Source organism: Astatotilapia calliptera, chromosome 3 (assembly GCF_964374335.1).
Source record: "Astatotilapia calliptera chromosome 3, fAstCal68.1, whole genome shotgun sequence".
Classification (NCBI taxonomy): Eukaryota; Metazoa; Chordata; class Actinopteri; order Cichliformes; family Cichlidae; genus Astatotilapia; species Astatotilapia calliptera.
Window position 1 is genome coordinate 63,522,511 of NC_137424.1, and position 25,413 is coordinate 63,547,923.

Genomic DNA, 25,413 nt, shown 5'->3' on the forward strand with positions numbered 1-25,413 from the left:
ATGACGAGTTGGCGTACAGAGCTGGCGTTCTGGTGCAGCGAGAACAACCTGTCACTGAATGTGGACAAAACCAAGGAGATGGTCGTTGACTTCAGGAAGATTCGCTCCACCCACACACCACTCAGCATCCACGGTTCCACGGTAGAGACTGTTAACAGTATCACATTCCCATCTCAGATGACCTCACCTGGACCACTAACACCTACTCCATCACCAGTGGAGTAGGTGTTAGTTTTTTTTGGCTGTTAGTGTGGTGTATCGAGACGCTTGAAGCAGGTGACCAAAGTCGGCAACCTCAGCCAGCAACAACGCACAAGCTGATTGTTAAAGCAGCTACCAAGAAAATTGGAACATCTCTACCTCTGCTACAGGACATCTTCCACAAGCACTACATCAGTAAGGACTCCTGCATTGTGCTTGACACCTCATTTGGACTCTTTTCTCTCCTTCCATAAGGGTTCATTTAAACCACTCCAAGGTGACTTTAAGCATCTAACTGTAAATTTTATTTAAAAATGTTATTGATCCTTTCCCCCCATTCAAAAGTGTATATTTATTTTCTAATTTATTGTTTGTTCTTTTGCACTACTGTAACTGGAGCCTCATCATCTCATCTCTCTATACTGTACATAGTGAAAATGACAATAAAGTTTACTTTCACTTTGAAATATCTTCTGGACTATTTCTGCCCCATTAATCCATCGAAATTAATTCCCTTCTATGCAGTGAAAATCACTCTCCTCCTCACACTATGTGTCCTCATCTTTTTCCACCTCCTGACCTGTGTAGAGCATTATTTGTCTGCTGTTCACCCTACAACACACACCTACATGAGTCTAAGAAGTGCTCGTGGGGTCAGGATCAGAAACATCACTATCGGCTGTGTTTGGCTGCTGAGCTTAGGAATGACATGTGTTACAATTTTAATACCTGCTAACTACAGATTTGCTCCACTTTCTGTATTTTGGCTCCCTTCATAATAATCGTAACTTTCTGCAGCCTCTCTGTTCTATACGTTTTTGTGGCAGCCCTAATAGACATGCTCAGCTCTTATAGTTATGTCAACCTCTGAAAAGGCATTCATCTTTGTTTGAAAAAAATGGAAAACAGACCAAATGATTTGACTTCCAAAAGTTTTCATGTCGTATATAGAGCAATGGCTGCTGGCTATGCAAATGACAGCACAAATCAACTTTTTTGTTTTTACAATGCTTGTTTGTGCTTTGCATGTGTTTATATATGTATTTTTTTCAGGTTGTTCAGTTGTACTAGGCAGGATGTTTTAAGGTGCATGCTCATACACTGAAAAAAAGGGATTGGCCAACTCTTGGATTTACGTAAGCATCTTGCGTGTATTTAACATAAGTGCCTCATGCTTTAAAGTTAAGCATAACTATATAGTGTAGAAACTACATGATATGCAGAGAGGCTAGATTAAATTGTTCATATCATGTTCGAGTGAAGTAAGTCAATAACTTTCAGTCTCGTATGCTTTGGATCGTGGTTTCAGGAAGGCATCCATCTCAGTCAAATCGAGTAGCCTCCACTACTTTTTTTGGTATACTGAAAAAAGTAAATTGGGTGTTTGTTACATTAAAAACAAAATTACATGTTTAAATTAACTTGTAATTGTGTCTGTATGGTTGTCTGCCTCTTATAACCCCAGTGGTCTTGTACATTTTGTGATTCCAGGCAACTATCCACTCTTACTAGATTGTATCATGCCATCTACACAAGAATAAAATAAGTTGTGTTTCATGCAGATCCTACATGATTCACTTGGGTTTACCATAGAAACATGAAAGTCTTGTTGTATCTTGTAAACGTGACAACCTATTCAACATCATTTGCTGACTTACCTTAGGCTATTTTATTTAACACAATTGTTAAAGCAATAAAAACATTATCTAGTTCAAACACGAAAATGCATCAAGTCCAACTTTTTTGACCCTGCGACCCATATCCGATCATGGTATGACAGTGTGAACGGCACAAATCCGATATTTTCAAATCTGACCTGGGTCACTTTCGTATGTGGTACTGAATCCGATACATATCAGATGTTTTAGGAAGCGACTGCTGCTTGAACGGTCAGGTCGCATTAAATCCGTCTTTTACGTCACTGACACAAGACAGACGCCAATTATCAGCGCTGGAGAAGACATTGTGAACACTTCCTGGCCATCCCGTGTAGATGTTAGTTAAACTGTTGGGAAGACAACGTTGGAGAGACGTGAACATTTTATTTGTACTTTATAATCTGCGGATTCTGACAGAAATCTGCAACTATCCTTTGAAGCACTGCCCCTCTCTAAAACAGCAATAAGGATAATTATTAGGCCATATGTAAATGACAAAATAACTTTATAACTTAAAGCAAAATTGGGAAACATAAAGTCAGAAACAAGTCTTTGGGCCATCAGTCAAACAATACTGTTTGGTCTGGGTCTAAACAGAACGTGTTGTGTTTTATTGTATCAGGGTTGCAATAAATCTTCTAATAATAACAATAATAATAATAATGGTCCGCTTGCGGGCCACTTTGAAGGTTCACACTAGAGCGCGTTTGCTGTCACATTTTATTTGTAGTCTGAACAAACAGACAAAAAAATTAGATTTGATTCAAAAAATTGGAATTGAGCATTAAGACCTTCAGTGTGAACGTAGCCAAAATGACAAACGGAACAATATTGTCTTCCTTTATAAAGAAGCAGAGAAACTCAGGAGAAATTTCTCAGGTCAGAACATAGAAGTGCACTTGGCAAAACACAAGCCAAACAACATAGTGTGTGCTGTGGAGTGCAACGAAGAGTGCTCTGATCTCTATAATGGATGATATAAGATGATATAAGATGATATAACCATATATATTTAAGACAGAGAGGTTTAAATATTGATAAACATAGACATTATACACTATATACACTGCATTTCAGAATTATGGCTTGCAATGTGTATCAGGGTTACAATAAATCTTCTAATAATAATGGAAGTAGAGTTGATACTGGATGCATAGTAAAATCCTCACACACATGCTGTAAATTAAATCCCATCAAACTGCTCAATGTACATACAGGCTGCATGACACTGCTTAATTTGAATGAACACCTGTCTTAAATTACAAGCCGTTTGAATACTGTGAGATGTGATGGATTGATAGAATAAACATAGACATTAACAATTCTAAGCATGTTGATTTTTTCCATTATTTACACATCCTAAACTGTTCTGTCACGTATATACAACTCAACCAAAATCAGCTGAACTAATTACACAAACTCCATGTTAGTTTTTGGTTTCCTACATGTTGGGGTGAAAAAGAGAATTTGTTTTTTTTTCTACATATATTATCTATAGTTGTTAGAAAATACCGATGTAACCTGCAATACCTTCCTGTGACGCAAATGGTCAAGTATTTGCTTCTGGAATTTACAGTAACCACCTATAGAGTCATGCAAAAGGCCCCCATTGTTCAGCTGCTGTGGGAACTCTGACCACCATCAACACCAGAAGAAGCATCAGTGCACATTTAGAGTGAAGAGCAGTCGGTCAGTTTGGAGACGCAAACCAGAGGAAACAATTCAACCATAAAGGTGATTATAGTGATACGTTAATTTTTAAATGCTTTCTTATTCAAAAAAATATTTAATCTGTTGTTTATCTTTTTGTACCGATGCAACTGAGATTAAAGTGTTTCAAGCTGTGCTCACTATACATTAATTTAAATTTTGATGTAGGTTATCTACCTTTTTTGCCTCACTTTCTGTATATGTTAGGAACTTGTAATTAATAGTTTTTAAAAAATGAATTCATTAATTTTTTTTAAACCTGTTCAAAACAAAGGTTACTCTTAAAAGCCCATTTTTCTTTGGTCAAGTTACAGCGCTATGGTTTTATTACACCTTTGAGGAAGTGATTAAATTTAGTGGGTCAGGTTAAGTTAAACCAGATAATTTCTGATGATAACGTCAACACATTATATTCTGTGTGGAACTCATAGCTGCTTCCACTTTGCAACTGTAGTGAAATCGAGTCACTACAATGAGAAGATCCTTATTTGTAGGTAAATCTGAGAACACTGAATGGGATTACCGAAATGTTAAAATTAAGAGAGAAAATGTGTTTTGGATTTGAAATTTTTTATATTCATTTAAAAATGAAAACGTTTCTTTAAGTGTCATAGATAGACCTTTTCTTTGATTTATTTGTGAACAACTCTATGAATTACATGTGATCAGATTTTAATGACAGAGGATAATGGAAAATTATTTATTATTATACTCCACCAGCTTGATAATATGATATTATGAATGAGCAAAATATTGTATTTTTAATTCATTCTGAGTATATTTTTCTACTGTCAAAAATTTCATACCCATGGTGGTTTATGGTGGTTTGTTTTTAAATGTTGATTAACAATTAAGACTTTATGTTAGAGTATTTGATGACAAAAAAATGCCAGTTATCTCTCACAGTATTGCGCCTAAAGCGCTACTAATTTGTCAGAGACTGTTTAAGATGCATTATAACTGTGATCTGTCAATCCCTTCCAGTCCCTCTAATTGTTTTTTTTTCTCCTCAGACCTACATCATACAGCAGTTATGTCTTTTAACTCCACCTCCAACTATGTTATGGACGATATCTGCGCCATATATTCATACAAATTTATTCCTTTCAATACAGTGAAAATCACCTTCCTCATCATTGTCTTTGTTCTCGTCTGTTATGTTGGTCACCAAAGATGGCGGCATCAGCGCTTTAAAACAGCCACTCTGACATCTTCACCTACCACATGGCTGCCATGGAGCTGATCTGGATCTTAGGGTGTTTGGTCATGTATTGCAGCACATCCACTAATCACTTAGTGAGTGTGGCAGTAGGATTATATGTTTGTAACGTTGCTTATTATGGAGAGATATTTTTCCACGTCCTGACCTGTGTAGAGCGTTATCTGGCTGTTGTTCACCCCATCACCTACATGAGTCTAAGAAATGCCCGTGGGGTCAGGATCAGAAACATCACCATCGGCTGTGCTTGGCTGCTGAGCTTTGGACTGACGAGTTTTGCACTCTTATTACCTCCTAACTACCAATCTGCCCCAACGTTCTGGATTTTGGCTCCATCCATTATAATCATATCTTTCTGCAGCCTCTCTGTTCTCTTTGTTCTGATTCGCCCAGGGCCAGGGGAAGGAGGTAGGGAAAAGGAAAAGGTTGACCAATCAAAGCTGAGAGCTTTCTACACTGTCACAGCTATAACCTGTGCTGTGTGGCTATGGTTTTTTGGGTGGCTTGTATCAAATGCTCTTTACAAATCACTTCTGGTGAGCAACACTGTCAAGTGTTCAGTGTTAATGTTTCTTATCTGGTTTAACTTGCCCAGCAGTTTGGTGTTACCTCTGCTGTACCTGCATAGGGCAGGAAGACTGTCGTGTTGCTGTTATACCAACAAATGAAGAACAAGGATTGAATCAGAATCAGAATCAGAATCAGAATACTTTAGAATACAGGATACAGGATTGAGTACCGCAGAGACTATAGATCTACATGGTTTGAAAAAGTATAGTAGACTACAACATTTGGAACAATTTTTGTTGTATTACTATAATAACAAAAGACTTTGATCAATAACTCTTAACTCGTTTCATGTAACTTTGTAGGCTTTTGATACTGCCCTGTGTCCTGAAGATAATGATGATCAAATTTGTTTTCATGGCTTTATTATTATTTAACAGAACTCTGGTCTTTTGGAGAGTTTTTAACAGAGGACACAAGTTATTCAGCATTTGTCCACACTGATGAAGTTTGATGTAACTGAGCAAATGCCCATGTGTTTGCTTTTTATGGATGCAACACAGAATAAATTATTTGTGCGTGTTTTTCCTTTGTGTGAGATTGTATGAGGCCTGGCAGTCAGTAACGATTTATTTAAACTCTGTAGTATTTATAAGCTTGAAAACAGAACCTTCACTTCATCATTACCCATATGGAAAAGAAATAGTAAAAACATATATGATTTACTCATGAAAGTGGCCACTTTCTCATTACTTTCATATATTTTTTTAGTAAGTATCCAAAACATACAAGCTTCATTATATAATTTTTCAAGGGATCTTATATCTGTTTTCACTCTTGCATGCTTTCCATACAAGTTTCATACAAGACAGATAAAAACTTTATAAGATTTATATATATCTTTTCCATATGGATAACAGAATGTTGAAAACACATTTGTATCAAATTCACCAGGTAGAGATAAATACGGCAGGTTGTTTTGCTTTGGACAGTATGGGTTTTTTTTATAGCTGTACTGTAAGCACACATACATGAGAAAATTAAAAACAGCATTAACTTTTTATTTTATTAACCTTTTACAGAATTAGTGGTGTATAGCTCTAAAATATTTCTCTTCATGCCGTGCCTTCCTAATATTGCAAATAATTTTTGTATGTTTTTGTGACTGTTGATTAGGTTCATTGGCAAGTTCAAAAATGTGTAGCTGAGACATGGAGCATCTTCATTTTGCTAGTTAAATTTCATTGTGCCATCAGTACATTCTTTATTTACATGTATGTTAATAAAAAGCAAAAAGTCAAAATGTGTAGGAATCAACCCATAGTTGTCATGATGTTTATGTACAGCACAAAATAATCTGCACTGTGGTCCTTTGGTCTGTATATACTGGAATTTCAATTTTATTTTAATTTTATTTTTTATTTATGATACTTTTCTGTAATGGAGAGTCCACATGATAAGCTGAATTAAAATAAATATTTCTGAGATACAGTCTCTGTCACGTCATTTATCATTATACCTATGGCGTTATTTTTGTGCCACTATTCTGAGCGCACGTAAAAAAAACATTTGAAGGTGCAAGTGTTGCATTTTGAGGAGAAATTTATTGGTGGGTAACAGGCATCTTCAAAAACGTTAGTGCACTTATACAAATATGTGATGTCTTGATAGGTCGAGCAGATATTTGAAGTTCACACAGCACCATTCTCACATGAAAATATCTTAAAAGTTTATTTTGTGACCCAGAAAGTGTAATATTTCAAACTCCGCCACTCTGTGCTCCTCCGCCACAACCTTTTTTGAGTTTTGGACTAAATGGATTCTGGCATATTGCATTTCGTCATTTCGACCTGATTGGAGACCAAAACAGCCAATCAGTTTTTTTGCATCCAAGTGTGTGATTGGCTGGTTTGTGGCACAGAGAGGACAGATGGTTTGAAAGAGGAGTGAAAGAAGCCATCTATGTCCACTGTGAGCGACCATCTTTGAACAGAGGCGGTGGTTTACGACACCAACTGTCTGCCATCTATAATCCAGTTTTGAGATACTTCCCCAGACGCCTTAACGCCCACTCACATCCAACAAAAGTGAAAATCAGTAAAAACTTTATATTACCCCAATTTCTTTATGGCTCATCTTTAAACTTTACAAGAATATAATAGGCCTTGGGTGACATGAGTACCTAGGATGAATAAGCATTTGACTTTGACCTTCACTGTTAGTGTCAAACGTCAAAGTTGACATAGAAGAAAATATTTAAAGAAACTATTTTGAATATCTCCCAAAAGGTTGATTCTGTTCATTTGGACGTAACAGAATCAACCAGCCCAGGAAATTTGTTCCTCATTGTCAGCTTAGGACAGTCTGAATTATGATGAAAAGTGCTATCCTTCTAGCTTATGAACTGGTTCCAGTAGCTTATAGGCAGCTTGTTCGAAAAGCTTACAAGGCCAATCCTAACGTGTTTTTTCAAGGGCGAAAAGTGTCCTTTTTGTACTCAAAAGAAAGTAATCATAAGATACATGTTTGATCCATCACTTGTTATTTCTAGATGTGACATCATAGATATGGTCAGCTGTCATAGTTATCTTAAGCTTTGAAAAGGGTTCTGGACTGAAGTGAAATTTTAACCACATTGCTTTCATCCTTGTTTGAATTGGGAAAAAATGCAAAACTGACTTAATGACGTGTCTTCCAAAAGTTCTCATGTCACATGCAGAATAATGGCTGCTGGCCATGCAAATGACAGCACAAATCATCTTTATTGTTTGTACAATGCTTATTTGTGCTTTGTGTGTCTTTGCATATAAAGTTTAACTTTAAACCTTCCCTGTACAGATGAACAACTTTAAAAAATAAAGTCTATGCTTATTTAAAGCCAAATTAATTGTAGCTCCTATATATGTTTTCACATTCACATTTTGTAATATAGCGAATAATTTGTGCATGTTTATGATATTTACTGTGACTATGTTGATTAGGTTCACTGGCAAGTTCAAAAGTATATTTAGCTGAGACAAGAAGCATCTACATCACACCCGTTAAAATGCATTTCATTATCAGTAGATTCTTTTTTTACATTTATGTTAGTAAAAATGTGCAGGAATCAGCCTATAGTTGTCATGATGTTTATCTACAGCATAAATTAATGTGGTTCTTTGAGCTGTACATCCTGCAATTTCTATTTCATCGCTAAACTTTGTTGTGATGCAGAGCACACTTGATAAGCTGGCGAAAATAAACAGCTCAAAAACATAATCTGCATCTATGTCATCAGTGCTTCTCATACTCTTCTATTGGTCAACATGTGAAACATTCATACATTTGATAGGCACATGTTCAAGCAACTCATTTTACATTTTTATACTCTACTGCACACATTTTGATGATACATGCTGAAAATTATTCAACATCATTTGCTGACTCACATTGGGCCATTCTGTTTTACACAAGTGTTAGAGAGTAACAATAAAAAACATTCCCTTGTTCAGACACTACCCAGGGAGAAACAAAATTAATAATGGAACAACATCGTCATCCCTTATGTAGCCAGTTTATCAGAAAAAAATTTTCTCCAACCATGACACTTCAGTGTACTTCAGATCCAGCCACACACTCAGACTAAAAACTGGCTCATTCCAAAGACAACGTAGTGTGTGCTGTGGAGCGCAGCGTAGAGTGCACAGACCTCTACATTGGAACAGCCACTTCATAAACGCATGGTGCAACATGGTGCAAGATTCAGGTGTGCACCTGCATCTAAAGGACAAAGGTAATTCTTTCAAACATGTCAACAAATTTTAAAATAAAGATTGGAAAAACACTTGAAAAGGCCTGTTATTAGGCTCAGAGAAGGGCAGGCATCAGTCGTGACCAGTTGGGGCTGATGAGGTTTTCACATATTGTTGGCCAAAGTTATGTAATGTCCAAGTTGAGATCATAATTTGGAATCAGAACTGTGGGTCTCTGCATCTTCTTCTGCTCATACATTTGAAATGTCTCATTACTGGTTCACTTACTTCACTTTTTGGATTTGCACTGACTTTGTTCAGTTATGATGTGAGGCCACATTTCGACTTTCCCCTACACCTGGAAGCTCAGGTGGTTGGACATCTTTCCCAGTACCTTCAAATTTCTGTGAAATGCCATCAGATCTTGCTCTGACTTGGCACTATATAAATAAAATTGCAATGAGTTGAATTGAAAATATTCAGCTAGGAGTAACATTTTGAAACCCAATTTTCTTTCTTTTAATTAGCTCTTGCATTTAAATGACACCATTGGCTCATCCACAATGTTTCAGCTTCACGAGAATGTGCTTTAGAAGAGGTTGAATCTTATCATAGTCACCCATATGCCTTGTGGCCTGGCAACTGTCGCTTAATTTTTTTAATCCCTTAATTAGTGCGAGAGGTATCACATCAGCAACATGTGAAATGTGTAAAAAATTGTGTAAGAATACATGAAATAATGTAGCGTTACATACAAACACACTGTTATAAAAGTCTCCCTCGGAACATAAGCCCTTATTGCACAACATTGCTCTGAGGCAACAAAAGGAAAAACAGAATTTCTGAACATGCAAAATAAAAAGAAAACTTCATAAAACCCGACAAAAACCCTCTCTACATCTTCATACATGAAAGTTTGGGGTGGCTGTAGGTCAGGTGGTAGAGCAGGTCACTTACTGATGGCAAGGTTGGTGGTTTGATCCCCATCTGCTCAAGTCTACATGCTAAATATTCTTGGGCAAGATACTAACCCCAGGTTTCACTTACATATAAAGAGGGTTAAAAAAAACTGCTTGTTTGAATGGGTGAATAACGCAAGTTGTGTAAAGTGCTTTGAGTGCTCAGAGTAGAAAGAGCGAGAAAGATCTGTGAAGTGACTAACTGACTGAAACTGACTAAGGCTACGTTCACACTGCAGGTCTTAATGCTCAATTCCAATTTTTTGATCAAATCTGCTCGTTCACACTACAAATAAAATGCGACAGCAAACGCTCAAAGCGGCCCGCATGCGCAAAAGAAGACGTCACACACAACGCGCTCTGTTTAGACCCAGAGCAAACAATATTGTTTGACTGATGGCCCTTAATATAAAGACTTTGGACTTTATGTTTCCCAATTTTTGCTTTAAGTTATTTTGTTATTTACATAATAATGTAGATAACCTAATAATTATCCTTATTGCTGTTTTAGAGGAGCGGTGATTCAAAGATAGTTGCAGATTTCTGTCAGAATCTGCAGATTATACAGCACAAATAAAATGTTCACGTTGTCTTCCCAACAGTTTCACTGACATCTACACTGGATGGCCAGGAAGCGTTCGCGATGTCTTCTCCGGCGCTTCTCTGATAATTGGCATCAGTCTTGTGTCAGTGACGTAAAAGACGGATGTGACATGACCATTCAAACAGCATTCGCTTTCTAAGAGATATGTATCGGATTCATTACCACATACGAAAGTGACCCAGATCTGATTTGAAAATATCGGATTTGTGCCGTTCACACTGTCATACCATGATGGGATATGGGTCACATTGGGTTAAAAATCTGATTTGATCCGCTTTCGCCTGCAGTGTGAACATAGCGTAAGAAAACTCAGAAAATATACTGTTAACAGATCATTACATGAATGGGAAGATGGCACGAGTTTTTATATGGACTCAATGTTTACTGTCTTGTATTGAACAACAGTTTTTTCATTGTTATTAAAAATGAGTTTTTCATTGCTGTTTGTCATTGCTTCTTTCACACCCAGAAAGAAGGGAAGTGAGAGGAGTAATATTTCTGGGTTCTAGGAGATATTTTGCGGTCTTGTGAAAGCTAAGTGAGTGAAGCTGAGATTAAAGTTAGAATAAATGTGATAAGCTCTCGTGTTGTCCTTACATACCTCCAAAAGACCACTATATCCCCACTATGAAGACTTAAATTAGTCCTCAGAAAAACAGCATCACACACAGTAAATAAACATTAGATTTGAATGCTGTATTCAAATGGTGCTTGACTTATTATCTAATGAATTATATATGTAATGATAGAATAAACAGTTAAGCTGTGAAAAGCATATATAAATAGACATATATACACAAGGAGAACATAAGTATGAGACATTCTGAGTCTTGGACATTGTGGATATTCTCTTTTTAACCCTTCATCAAAGATTAAAGGTAAAAATCTGAGTATTACTCAGCAACAGTAATAGTACTTATAGGTTACTCGAGTCCTTTATAACTAACAGACCCTTGGGGTTTAGTTTTCCATGCTACTAAAAACAGATACAAGTGGCAAAAATGTACTTTCTCTGAATGGTGGCTGACCTCTCCGCTAGAGATACGGTGAGATGTTCAGTCAGAGTGGATTCACTGCTCCACATCGAAAGGAGCCAGTTCAGGTGCTTCAGGCATCTGACTAGGGGGCCTTCTGGGAGAGGGTGTGTCCCACCAGAGGGAGGCTGCGGGGCAGAACCTGGACACAGTGAGAAGATTACATCTCATGAATAGTCTGGAAATGCTTCAGTGTTCTCCCTAATAACCTGAAGCCAGTGGCTGGAGAGAGAAATGTCTGTGCTTCTTTACTTAGACTGCTGCCCCCTGGATAAGTGAAAGAAAATGGGATGATGGATGGGTTTTCAAATTCTTGACATAGGAAAAGGAGAACAAATAAAATAATCATCATAACTGCTTCACATTAAAAACAAACTTTCTTTTTTTTTTCAATGACACACAAAAGCTCTTTTTATTTTTATCTAAACTCAAAGTTGGGTCTAGTGAATGAAACTAGTGTGTGTGCAAGCATGATCTAACCATGGATATACATTGTATTTCACTATTATGTGTTGCAGTATGTATCAGGGTAATCTTCTAATAATAATGGAAGCTAGAGTTATGCATTTTAAAATCCTCACGTACATGCTGTAAATTAGATCCCATCAAACTGCTCTTAGTATACACATGCGGCATGACATTGCTTAGTTTGAATGAACACCTGTCTTAGATTACAAGCCATTTGAATACTGTCTGATGTAATGGACTGATAGAGTAAAAAATGGACATTAAAATTCTTTAAGTCCTAAACTGTATGCTATTTTCTGTCACATACAAGAAACTCAACCTAAACCAGTTGCACTAATTACACAAACTCCATGTTAGTTTGGTTTCCTACATGTTGGGGTGGAAATAAGAATTTGATTTTTACTACATATATTATCTATAATTGTTAGAAAATAAATATGTACCCTGTAATGCAGCACTATGACCCAAATGCTGAAGTATAATTTAATGGTGTATTTTACAGTAAGTACCACCTATTGAATTATGCAAAAGTCCTGCTGTGTGAACTGTGAGCAACCTGAACACCGGCAGAAGCATCAGAGCACTTTTAGAGTGAAGAGCAGTCGGTCAGTTTGGAGACGCAAACCAGAGGAAACAATTCAACCATAAAGGTGCTATTTAATATTTGATTATATTAACATTAATTTTTTAATGCCGTTTTTCACAAATATTTGATCTGTTAGTTATCTTTTTATACTGATTCCAGGGAGATGAAAGTGTTTTAATCTGTGTTAACTATACATTAATTTATTATTCGATGGATGATCTACTTTTTTGCTTTCCTTTTTCTGTGATTAGATCACTTCCTTTATATGTTAGGTGCTTGTTATTAATAGTGTTGTAAAAGCTAATTCAGTGACAATTGTGGAACTTTTTTTTCAGCATTACTCTAAAAAGCCCGACTTTGCTTTGGTCCAAGTCACAGCGCTGTTGTTTTATTACAGCTTTGAGCAGTAATCCTCACTAGATTAATTTAGGGAATCAGTTGATTTTTAGTGATGAAGCAAACATAGTATATTCTGTCTGGACTCATAACTGCTCCCACTTAGCAACTATTGTGAAACAAGATAGTTTCTGATAAATCAGAGACAAGTTCTTTGTTTTTGTACTCCACCAGCCTGATAGCCACCAGCAACACACTGGCATTTTGTTTTTCTTAGTTTCTGAAAATATTTTTTCTACTGCTACAAATTTCCTATGCACCTCATTTTGATTTTGTAATATAATGTTGGTTTACAATTAACATTCCATGTCAGAGTGTTTGTTGACAGAAAAAAACTATTTCAATGACCAGTCATTACTCCCACTATTACTCCCAAAGCTACACTAACTAAGGGCTGTATTAAGCTGCATTTTTGCCTGTCCCATCTGGCACTGTAGTAATCAGAATTCTTCTCTAGCATTTCCTTAATAAGGTGCATTATAACTGTGAACTATCAGCACTTCCACTGTCTGTCCCACTGACTGTTTCTTTTTCTCCTCAGACCTACATCATACAGTAGTTATGTCACTTAACTCCACCTCCAGCGATCTTCTGGACAATTCCTGCCCCATAAATCCATCCCAATTGATTCCCTTCCATACATTGAGAATCGTCCTCCTCCTCACTGTCTTTGTTCTCGTCTTTTTTTCTGGTTATCAAAGATGGCGGCAGCAGCGCTCTATTAAAACAGCAACCCACTCTGACATCTTCACCTACCATATAGCTGCAATGGAGCTGATCTGGATCTTAGGGTGTTTGGTCATGTATTGTGGCACATACACTAATCACTCAGTGAGCGTGGCAGTAGGATTATCTGCTTCTATTACTGCTTATTATGGAGAGTTATTGTTCCACGTCCTGACCTGTGTAGAGCGTTATCTGGCTGTTGTTCACCCCATCACCTACATGAGTCTAAGAAATGCTCGTGGGGTCAGGATCAGAAACATCACCATCGGCTGTGCTTGGCTGCTGAGCTTTGGACTGATGGGTTTTGCACTCTTATTACCTCCTAACTACCAATCTGCCCCACTGTTCTGCCTTTTGGCTCCATCCATTATAATCATATCTTTCTGCAGCCTTTCTGTTCTGTTTGTTCTGATTCGCCCAGGGCCAGGGGAAGGAGGTAGGGAAAAGGAAAAGGTTGACCAATCAAAGCTGAGAGTTTTCTACACCATCACAGCTATAACCTGTGCTGTGTGGCTATGGTTTGTTGGGTTGCTTGTATCAAATGCTCTTAACGACTCACCTCTGGTGAGCAGCACTGTGAAATGTTTGGCGTCAATGTGTCTCATCTGGTTTAACTTGCCCAGCTGTTTGGTGTTACCTATGTTGTATCTGCATAGGGCAAGAAAACCCTGTTATAACAACAAGTAAAGACAAGTATTGAATACAGAATTGAGTATAGCTGAGACTACAGAGTTAAATGATTTGAAAGAGTATGGTATGCTAAAACATTTTAACAGTTTCAGTAGTATTATTAATATAATACGGGGCCAAGTCCACACTTTAGATCCAGAAGTAGACCCAACAAAATGAAGAAACAAAAGAGAATAAGTCTTAAGTGATTATTTAATGCAATCAAGCGTTTCATTCAAAATAGTCGACAGGGTTGCAAGAAGCGTGTGGAAAAACCAAGGCGCAAAATAACTGCCCATGAACTGAGAAAAGTCAAGCGTGCAGCTGCCAAGATGCCACTTGCCACCAGTTTGGCCATATTTCAGAGCTGCAACATCACTGGAGTGCCCAAAAGCACAAGGTGTGCAATACTCAGAGACATGGCCAAGGTAAGAAAGGCTGAAAGACGACCACCACTGAACAAGACACACAAGCTGAAACGTCAAGACTGGGCCAAGAAATATCTCAAGACTGGTTTTTCTAAGGTTTTATGGACTGATGAAATGAGAGTGAGTCTTGATGGGCCAGATGGATGGGCCCGTGGCTGGATTGGTAAAGGGCAGAGAGCTCCAGTCCGACTCAGACGCCAGCAAGGTGGAGGTGGAGTACTGGTTTGGGCTGGTATCATCAAAGATGAGCTTGTGGGGCCTTTTCGGGTTGAGGATGGAGTCAAGCTCAACTCCCAGTCCTACTGCCAGTTTCTGGAAGACACCTTCTTCAAGCAGTGGTACAGGAAGAAGTCTGCATCCTTCAAGAAAAACATGATTTTCATGCAGGACAATGCTCCATCACACGCGTCCAAGTACTCCACAGCGTGGCTGGCAAGAAAGGGTATAAAAGAAGAAAAACTAATGACATGGCCACCTTGTTCACCTGATCTGAACCCCATTGAGAACCTGTGGTCCATCATCAAATGTGAGATTTACAAGGAGGGAAAACAGTACACCTCTCTGAACAGTGTCTGGGAGGCTGTGGTTGCTGCTGCACGCAATGTTGATGGTGAACAGATCAAAACACTGACAGAATCCATGGATGGCAGGCTTTTGAGTGTCCTTGCAAAGAAAGGTGGCTATATTGGTCGCTGATTTGTTTTTGTTTTGTTTTTGAATGTCAGAAATGTATATTTGTGAATGTGGAGATGTTATATTGGTTTCACTGGTAAAAATAAATAATTGAAATGGGTATATATTTGTTTTTTGTTAAGTTGCCTAATAATTATGCACAGTAATAGTCACCTGCACACACAGATATCCCCCTAAAATAGCTAAAACTAAAAACAAACTAAAAACTACTTCCACAAACATTCAGCTTTGATATCAATGAGTTTTTTTGGGGTTCATTGAGAACATGGTTGTTGTTCAATAATAAAATTATTCCTCAAAAATACAACTTGCCTAATAATTCTGCACTCCCTGTAGATTAATATTTTAAACAGTGCTGCAGTGTAGAATTCGAGAACTAGACCAGATGAAATCATGAATGACAAACACCAAATGTAATCTTTACATCTTGTATTCAATGTTAGGCTGACATCTAAAGGTAAATCAGGTAGTCAGGTACTTAGCAAAAAATAACTGAACCAAAAAGTAAAATAAATAAATAAATAAACTGCTTCAGTTTGTAAAGTTGATTCATATTCATCACTAAGTGCCCTTATACACATATTAAGAGTGAGCCAAACATTAACTGTGATGCCCTAGTACTCAAATGCTCAGAAGAGCAAAAGTTAACCTTTTAACCTTCCAGTTTTGTCACAGGCAGAGAACATCCATCCATCCATCCATTTTCTTCCGCTTATCCGGCGTCGGGTTGCGGGGCAGCAGCCCAAGCAGAGAAGCCCAGACCTCCCTCTCCCCAGCCACCTCCTCCAGCTTATCCGGGGGAACACCAAGGCATTCCCAGGCCAGCCGAGTGATATAACCTCTCCAGCGTGTCCTGGGTCTGCCCCGGGGCCTCCTCCCGGTGGGACATGCCCGGAACACCTCACCCAGGAGGCATCCTTGTCAGATGCCCGAACCACCTCAGCTGACTCCTTTCGATGTGAAGGAGCACCGGCTCTACTCTGAGCCCCTCCAACACGTTCTCACTCCCAACTCGTCAAACGTGTGACGCATGGTCAGGCCCCCTCTGCTGCACATATGGACGCGCAGGGTACCCCTCTGGCGTCGGGAATTGACGTGAAGGGTCCTCCGATTGAAGAGATTTTGTCGGTATATTTAGACATTTTCCAAATCACATTGTAACGACCTATACTGAACACAATAAATTATATAATGCAGGCAACTATCTGAGAGAAAAGTACTGCAGATAAAACTAATTACAGGCTGTTATTTGTGTATCGGTTCTTGCATTGACGGAGTGAGCGATGTATGCTGGGTAATGGCACAGCTAGCGATTGGGTGAATTTATTGCACCGGTTTTATAAACTGTTCTACAATCCTTTTGATATTTGGAAATCTGTCGATCATTCTGCTACAGCTGTAAGATATCTTCTCCAACTCCTCTGAATACATGCAGTCATTTTACCGTCTGCTTTGGCTAATCACGCTCTTACGTATTAAATTAAATTAAATGCCTAATAAAAAAGCTGTTCTTTTTTATTAGGCAAAAACATTTTCGGCAAAAAAGCATTATGCAAAAACATTTTCGGCAAAAAAGCATTATGCAAAAACATTTTCGGCAAAAAAACATTATGCAAAAACATTTTCGGTGCTGTTAAGGAATTCACAGCGACTCACTTGTTTATTTTTGAGAAAGTTTATTTTTTTATCATATCAGATGAGCGGCAGTGACGTCAACGTACTCGATCGTTGTTCTTTTTTATTAGGCAAAAACATTTTCGGCAAAAAAACATTATGCAAAAACATTTTCGGTGCTGTTAAGGAATTCACAGCGACTCACTTGTTTATTTTTGAGAAAGTTTATTTTTTTATCATATCAGATGAGCGGCAGTGACGTCAACGTACTCGATCGTACCACAGGTAAGTGCGAATCTGAATCTGTAGATTTTTTAAAATTATTTTTCTTATTTAAAACCAAAAAGAAAACCCCGAAACAGTGAGCTCACAAAGCTGCTTTTAGCAGTTCCATGGGTTAAGATTAGCAATTTCGTGGAACAGCGAATGACTTAACATTTAATAGCATATATGTTACCACACCACATGTGCTGTAAGTTAGCTAAATTCATTTCTGTTAGCCAATCAAGTTAAGCTTATCATATATCATCATCCAGGGTACAGTGATAGAGAAGTGTGTGCTGACGTTTGCTGTTGTTGCCACTTTGTAAAGTTTGAGGGTTCTAATAAGGGTCAGTGTTGCCAGATTGGGTTGATGCTGAAATTGAAGATAGACGTTATCTATCAATCTAGCTCTCTCTTTATGGCTCTCTCTCTCTCTCTCTCTCTCTCTCTCTCTCTCTCTCTCTCTCTCTCGATTTTAAACTTAATAACAGCATTACATAATCATTAAATAGCAGACCGATCATCTATGCTGCAAATGAAATACAAATGGACACTAAACAGGGTTTATCTAAATCGTTACAATAGGGTTTAATGTATATATTTATTTATAAGGTGCTTCTGAATTCTGAATACTTTTTTTTTTCTAAACAGGTTCTTCATCAATCAGCCTATTATTGATTGATTCCTTCCTACATCTGCTTTTTGAAAAACTGCTAAAGGCACTTTTAAGAGCCACGTCAGTCTGTTTGTATCTGTTCTTACTGCTGTCCTTATTGGTCTGTCTCTCTGTTTCTATCCGCATTTCTGTCTCTTTAACTCTTCAGCTTTTTTCTTGTTGTCAGTGTGCTGGTTAACCTATAATTTGCCTTTTGTCTGTCTGCTGCCTTTTCTGTCTGTAATTATTCTTTGTTTCAACATGACACGCCCCAAATTCAGGCCCTGTACATTTTGCCAGACTCCCAATCAGGCAAGCAGAAGAACCTGCTATGTCTGCTTCGGAAGTCTGTCCAGCAAAAAGAAGCTAAAAGAAAAAGTAGAATCATTGGATAGCCAGTGGGCAGAAGTTGTCTTGAAAAACAGAAATGTTTGCCGGATAATTGATTCTGCCCGTATTGCAGTAAGTAAAAAATTTTTTGTTTCATATATTATCATTAAGTTGTTATAAGATGTTGCTGGCACATTAACACAGCTCATCATATGTGCTTTTGAGAACATGCAACAATATTTTATCTACATTTTGCTAAAGACAAACAATTACTTTAACTGTAATACATCAGTGGTGGCTGTATGTATTCATATCAGTATGAATGTGTAAATGGCCTGTATTTGTATAGCGCTTTACTTAGTCCCTAAGGAACCCAAAGCACTTTACACTACATTCAGTCATCCACTCATTCACACACTGGTGATGGCAGCTACATTGTAGCCACAGCCACCCTGGGGCGCACTGACAGAGGCGAGGCTGCCAGACACTGGCGCCACCGGGCCCTCTGACCACCACCAGTAGGCAACGGGTGAAGTGTCTTGCCCAAGGACACAACGACCGAGACTGTCCAAGCCGGGGCTCGAACCGGCAACCTTCCGATTACAAAACGAACTGCCAACTCTTGAGCCACAATCGCTGTGTGTGAATGCTTAAATGGAAACTTCTAAGAAGCTGGTGTGAATATGGGTTAATATTGCATGTTGTATAAAGCACTTTTAGTGCTCCACGAGAAAACGCTATATAAGAGTCATTTCGTTTACCATTTAACAACAGGCTGTGTTTGACTAATTTGTGCCAACTATTTTTTTTATTAATTTCAGGTGCAGAAACTTGAGTCTATAGGCTACAAGCCCATTTTATTCATTGGTAAAAAAGACAAGAATTCACATAAGTGGGTAGCAGATGTTATTACCCATTTGGACCCCACTTCTACTACAAGAAATTTCCTGGAGAAGATGCAGAGGGCTTATGAATTTATACTGTCTAAGGGTAAGAGTGAAGTGTGTTGCATACTTTCAGTCCAGTTAATTAATGCTAATTTATATAGCAACTTTTCACAACAAGTTGTCTCAACTTGCTTTCACAATCAGAATACTTCATTAATCTTTAAGCAAATTGTGTAAGTATATTTTAAGGTCATTAAATAACCATTGAAGGATATGTTATCAAAGGCTTCGTTCACACTGCAGGTCTTAATGCTCAATTCAGATTTTTTTGTCTGCTCGTTCACACTACAAATAAAATGTGACAGCAAACGCGCTCTAGTGTGAACGCCCAAAGCGGCCGCATGCGCAAAAGAAGACGTCACACACATTGCGCTCTGTTTAGACCCAGACCAAACAGTATTTTTTGACTGATGGCCCTTATTATAAAGACTTGTTTGAGACTTTATGTTTCCCAATTTTGCTTTAAGTTATTTTGTTATTTACATATGGCCTAATAATGATCCTTATTGCTGTTTTAGAGAGGAGCGGTGCTTCAAAGGGTAGTTTCAGACTTCTGTCAGAATCTGCAAATAAAATGTTCATGTTTCTCCAACGTTGTCTTCCCAACAGTTTAGCTGGATGGCCAGGAAGCGTTCATGATGTCTTCTGTGGTGCTTCTCTGGCGCTGATAATTGGCGTCTGTCTTGTGTCAGTGACGTGGAAGATCGATTTAATGTGACAGGACCGTTCAAACAGCAGTCGCTTTCTAAAATATCAGCTATGTATTGGATTCAGTAACACATACGAACGTGACCCAAATTGGATTTGAAAATATCGGATTTGTGCCGTTCACACTGTCAGACCATGATCGGATATGGGTCGCAGAGGGTCAAAAAAATCGGATTTGCTGCGCTTTCGCCTGCAGTGTGAATGTAGCCAAAGTGTAGTTCCTGGCCTTTTTTGAAAAATATTTTTATGAAAGTAAATATGTTTTATAGGAACCTCCACACCAGTGCACCCCAATACCCCCACAGAACAGCAGCTTGTGCAGTCCAAGAATGCCACCAAGGAGCATTGTGCCGACAAACAGACCCACATCAAAGAACACACAGAGATCCCCAGTGAAGAACAGGCAGAGACCCTGATCAACAAGCAAGCAGAGAGCCTCGCCAAGGAGCAGCCTGAGATGACCACCCAGGAACATCAATCTTCTAGGCTCCTCGAGGAGCACCCAAAGAGCCTGTCAGACGAGCAGACAGAGACTGTTTTTGTTCTCAATCTTGTTCCTTTATCTCCTTCTTCTGTTCCATGCTCCCAGTCTTTCCAAAAAAAGAAGAGAGACAGAAGCACCTCACAAACAACCTCTCCCACCTCTCCACCACCTTTTAAACCCGCAGACCAGCCATCTCTGCAGTCTCTTCATCCACCTGCTAGCCACGCGATCTCCCAGTCCTTAAGTGAGGGTGGCCAACATGAAAATAAGAAGAGAAAGAGTAAGTATTGCTTTGCATGTTATGTCTTGAGATTTTTAAGTTTCTTACCCAAAAATGATACATATGTTGTCCTAGAGAACTAACAAACCATTGCAAAGTATTATTCACTAGTTATTTAGCTGCATTTTGGTGTACACTATAAAAAGACTATAATTAAATATGGTCAATCCCTTACTTTAGTTAAGAGGACTTTGTAATTCAACTTGATTGGATTGAGAAAACTAAAACGCACTTTGAGAGAACATTTTAGTTTCTCTCAACAAATAGTGTATGCATTTATATAAACAAGGTCTGGTGGCACTCAATTGCAAAATGAAGGGTGAATTTTTTTGTTAATTTGTTGGTCCTAAGTGAAACTAAGTTTTTACACAGAATTGATTCACAATTTATGGTATGTACTTTAAAAAAAAAACTCAACTGAGGTGGGTTCACTTTTTGACCCCAGAGGACAAATGGAGTATGGCAATCAGGAGGATATTACAGATTTTCACTTGTTGAGTGAAAACTCATATTTGATTTCTTGTGTATACAGAGTCTTATGTTTTTTTTAAATGTAATTTTTCATTTCTTAGGCTGTCGAAGATGTAGTAGGCAGAAGGTGTTCCAGTTTGAAGAAGTCACTGAGAGCAGGATAAATGAGGTAATACTTAAAATGTTTTAATTTGCTTTTCAGTAGACTTTTTACAGTAAGCCTATCTCAAGTTGTTTTCATCCATGCACTACAGCCATGAACTGTGCTACATGGGTAAATTCAAATGTACTTTTGAGATTAGTGAAGGGAAATGATTAATGGAATTACATTAAAAGATTGTATTGTATTTCATGTGTTTGTTCTTAAACAATTCTGCAAAATTAATCACAGACATTGAATACTGCTACATCTTGCTACAAAAACCTCTACATGGCTAACATAGAAATGACTGTATATGAGGAAGGATCATATTTTTTTCTGTGTAAGCCTATATCCTCAGTTGTTCTTGTTGAATCAGGATCATAGAAAGCACAATTTATAGATCCTGATATATGCTGACCAGCCCTGTCTCACTATAAATAGTAGATAATCATGTGTAGTTTGAAGTGTTTAAATGGACACAATTCAAACAATTCATAATGGGATGATATTGATTATGTCAGTGTATGATGTATCAAGTATGTCAAACTTTCCGAAGAAAAGAACATAGCCAGAGTCAAAAACAGATAGACGCAGTTAACTAAACCTGTGATCAAAATAATTTTTTGTGAATGCCACAATTGGATACATGCTTTTCAAAATCCTATTATTATTTTTTTTATAAACAGAAATGCCTTACATACACATACCTACACATCTATCAAAGTGTGTTTACATGGGTCTGTGTGTGTCTCAGGTGTGCACACTGGATTACACACAAGCTTTATGAAGACACCTATCCATTAACCATGTTATTTAACGATTGCCTCTCTGATTCCTTCTGTCTAGGGGAACACAGAAGTAAAAGTGCGTTGGTTGCCTTGCTCTGTTTGGTAAGAAGCTCTTGATATTTCATTCTCTGAGAATGTTCTGTTTCCATCTATTACCTTTTTGGAGCACAAATGAAAATGGAAAACCAGGTGTTTTGTCACGTCTTACTTCTCGCTTTTTTTCTTATCCTATCTCAATTATTTAATCAATTAAGGATTATTGCAAAGTTTTTTGCCATCTTTGTCGAATCATAAAATAACAAATTTAATAAGAAATATATTTGAAACTGCTCAGAAAACACACGTAGTGTCTCACTTAGATGCAAAAGTACTGGGAATAATTCCAGCTGGACTGTGCTGGGGCCATAAGAGCACCCACATTAATTGTAAGAAATATATAAAAGCTATCAGGATTTTGACAAAGTGGAGAGAATTTGTCCATGTCTTACACAGATTTATGTGTGCCAAAGGATAAATCGCCTAAGCAGTGGAGGGAGTATTCAGATTCTGAACTTTCCAAAGAAGTACAAATATCACACTGTGAAAGCTTTCAGTTGTTTTGCATACTGTATTTCTAGCATTACAATTGTGTGACAGCAATGAATCTCTACAAATTAAAGAGTAAACAACAGCCTTTATAATAATCCAAAAGAAACTAATTATCACATTTGAACAATTTTTATTTTCACTTCACAGAAAGGATATTATGAACTGTTCAACTGAAAAACAATAACTAAGTCTTTCATATGTGTCGAGTGTAACTGTACAGTAGTGTTTTGTTTGTAATCCATCTAAATTACAAATAGTGTAGCAGAAGTTGAAAATATCCATAAAAATGACAATTTGCATTTTGGTACAGTACTTAAGGAAATGTCTTTATCATGTTCCACCTCTGGTGTTAAACATAAAAAGCACGAAGTAATCCCCAACATGATATTAATGTTTTTGGTGTTGTTTCTTTCAATAATTATATTTTCCAGTGGGAAAATCTGGGATGACACGTGGGAGCCAGCCAGTGAATTTCAACACCACTTTGCCATGCCAGATGTGCCACCTCCTTCAGCCACTGAGGAAGTCTTTTTATGATGTTGTGATGTTTGTTTTTCCATGTTACAAACAAGTAAGATATAATGTCTGAAAACTGAAGTTGTGTACTGTCTACAAGGAACACTTTCAGAAATATGTGGAACCAAAGGTCCATACATCCAGATGTCACATTGATCTTCTCTGTTCACAGACTGGATATGTTCATTTTCAGCAGTTTGATTGTTTAGAAATGTTAGACAAATATTTATACTTGTTAAAATGCATTGTGTTACGTAAAAAAAGACTTTATATTATGTTGTTAACTACAATAGTAGTTCTGTGTTCTTAACTTGAATGTTTTTGTACAGCATTTATATTTGCTACATTCTTTTAAAAGTGAGTGTAGGCTGTTATAATTGTTACGGTGAATATGACCCACAGCTAGCAACTCAATCCATAAAACCCATCAGTCTCTTTCCCTTTGTTTCTCATATGAAGTTGTTATTGTAAACAGGTGTTATGTTTAGTTTAAAGTATGAAGGCTGGTGAAATTGTACTGAGTACTGTCAATGAAAAGTAAAATAAAAAATCAAAGGTCTATTGAGATATGAGAACTTGTAGTACTGTTTGATGTTGAGACTGAAAGTTTCCATTACTAGTAGTATCAACTTTCATAATTTTCTTAGATGCTCAACATTGACTTGGCCTTGATCCACCTACACTGTTATATAACTTCATTCTCTATGCAAATATTATTTTTTCTGCTTTGCACATATAATGTATACATAGAACACAGAAAATGTCAAATTGCACTTCCAGTAATCATTTCAAGTGTGATGTCCCCACAAATAATAAGCATGTTAGATTATGTACACATATTTTCAAATTAAAATCAACATTGAATGTGGCTTTGTCCCATTACCACTGACAACATTCTTTTGAGTATTTTAACTACATTGATTATTAGAGGTTTAAGTCAACCCTCTGAGCTCTAACAGCACTTAACCCTGTATATTGGGACTATGTCGTTTTTGTCTTTAGAATATTACTAACAAATATTGGCCGTCATAGGAGAAAGAGAATTAAGCTGTTTCTGTAGAGAGATACGACCTGAACTACTATTTAGGGTTAGGGGCCAGTACAATAGCAAAACTGCTTAAAGAGATTGGAGCCAGAGGACAGGTGCTGCTGCAGGTTATAAGAAAATTAGCTAACACTGCTGAGTGGGCCAATCACTGGCTGTGGTTAAAGAGGGCTGAGATCACTTGGGCAGTCAGCTATCCGCAACACACATGCCCAGAATTGATCAAACTGTGGTGGAGCTACCTAAGCAGGGGGCATCAAAAGGGTAGAAAACATAACACTATAATTTGTACTGTGATAGACCTGAAGCCTTGTTGACTGATACAGCTGTTTCAGGGCTCCTGGGGCTGTGCAGTTAACCTCATGGTAGTGAAACATAAGGCAGGAATGAAAAAACGTTTTGCTTCTACCCTCAGCTCTTTTTCCTGTTTGTGGGAGGCAGTGGAGATGTAGAGGGTACAGCCCGATCTGGGCGTGGAGGTATGGGATGCCAGATCACATGCCCCAGTTCCGGCTCTCCTCTCTCCTATGTTATCTCTTTTCTCTTTCACCTTTTCTATCTCTTTAAGAAGTGAGGCTCTTTAAGCACTAAAGACCTAAATAGTACTTATCGTTTTGCAGTAAAGTGATAGAAGAAAATAAATTGTAGAAAACTAAATAGGAAAAAGTAGAAGAGAAATAGCAATTTCACATCAACCAGTGACACACCCCGGGGCCTGATCAACCCTGGCAGGGCCTCCATTTATGAGGGTGTCTACTGGTAAGGGCCAAAACACCCAATGAATCCAAGGCCCACTACTGATGATGTGTCACAATATTTTTATATTATAATCTGGATTTGGTCTTTAATCCCTAAACCTAACCAAGAACTTTAAAAGAAACTAAAAAATGGCAAATATCTTTTGATAAAAGACCAAAAGACACTGTGAAGTTGATGCACACAACGATTTGTCCTCCTGATGAAGTTTCAGGACTGCCTTTCTCCATAGTGGC

At 37.8% G+C, this 25,413-nt stretch overlaps 1 protein-coding gene across 1 annotated transcript; it reads left to right on the plus strand.

The window, feature by feature from the left end:
• Positions 1-23,935, plus strand: LOC113031234 (uncharacterized). Its single transcript, XM_080295909.1, has 7 exons — positions 1-141; positions 16,628-16,717; positions 17,449-17,488; positions 20,377-20,871; positions 21,444-21,511; positions 22,331-22,374; positions 23,292-23,935. The coding sequence occupies exons 1-7, from the start codon at positions 1-3 to the stop codon at positions 23,395-23,397; spliced, it is 984 nt and encodes a 327-aa protein (XP_080152035.1). The 3' UTR covers positions 23,398-23,935.
• Positions 23,936-25,413: the final 1,478 nt, after the last annotated feature.

What these genes read in the sequence shown, in the direction of transcription:
- LOC113031234 (XM_080295909.1), top strand. Translation starts at nt 1, where the DNA reads ATGACGAGTTGGCGTACAGAGCTGGCGTTCTGGTGCAGCGAGAACAAC. An exon ending in CGATTGAAGAGATTTTGTCG is followed by an intron (nt 16,718 to 17,448) that starts GTATATTTAGAC and finishes TTATCATATCAG; the next exon opens with ATGAGCGGCAGTGACGTCAA. An exon ending in CTGAGAGCAGGATAAATGAG is followed by an intron (nt 21,512 to 22,330) that starts GTAATACTTAAA and finishes CCTTCTGTCTAG; the next exon opens with GGGAACACAGAAGTAAAAGT.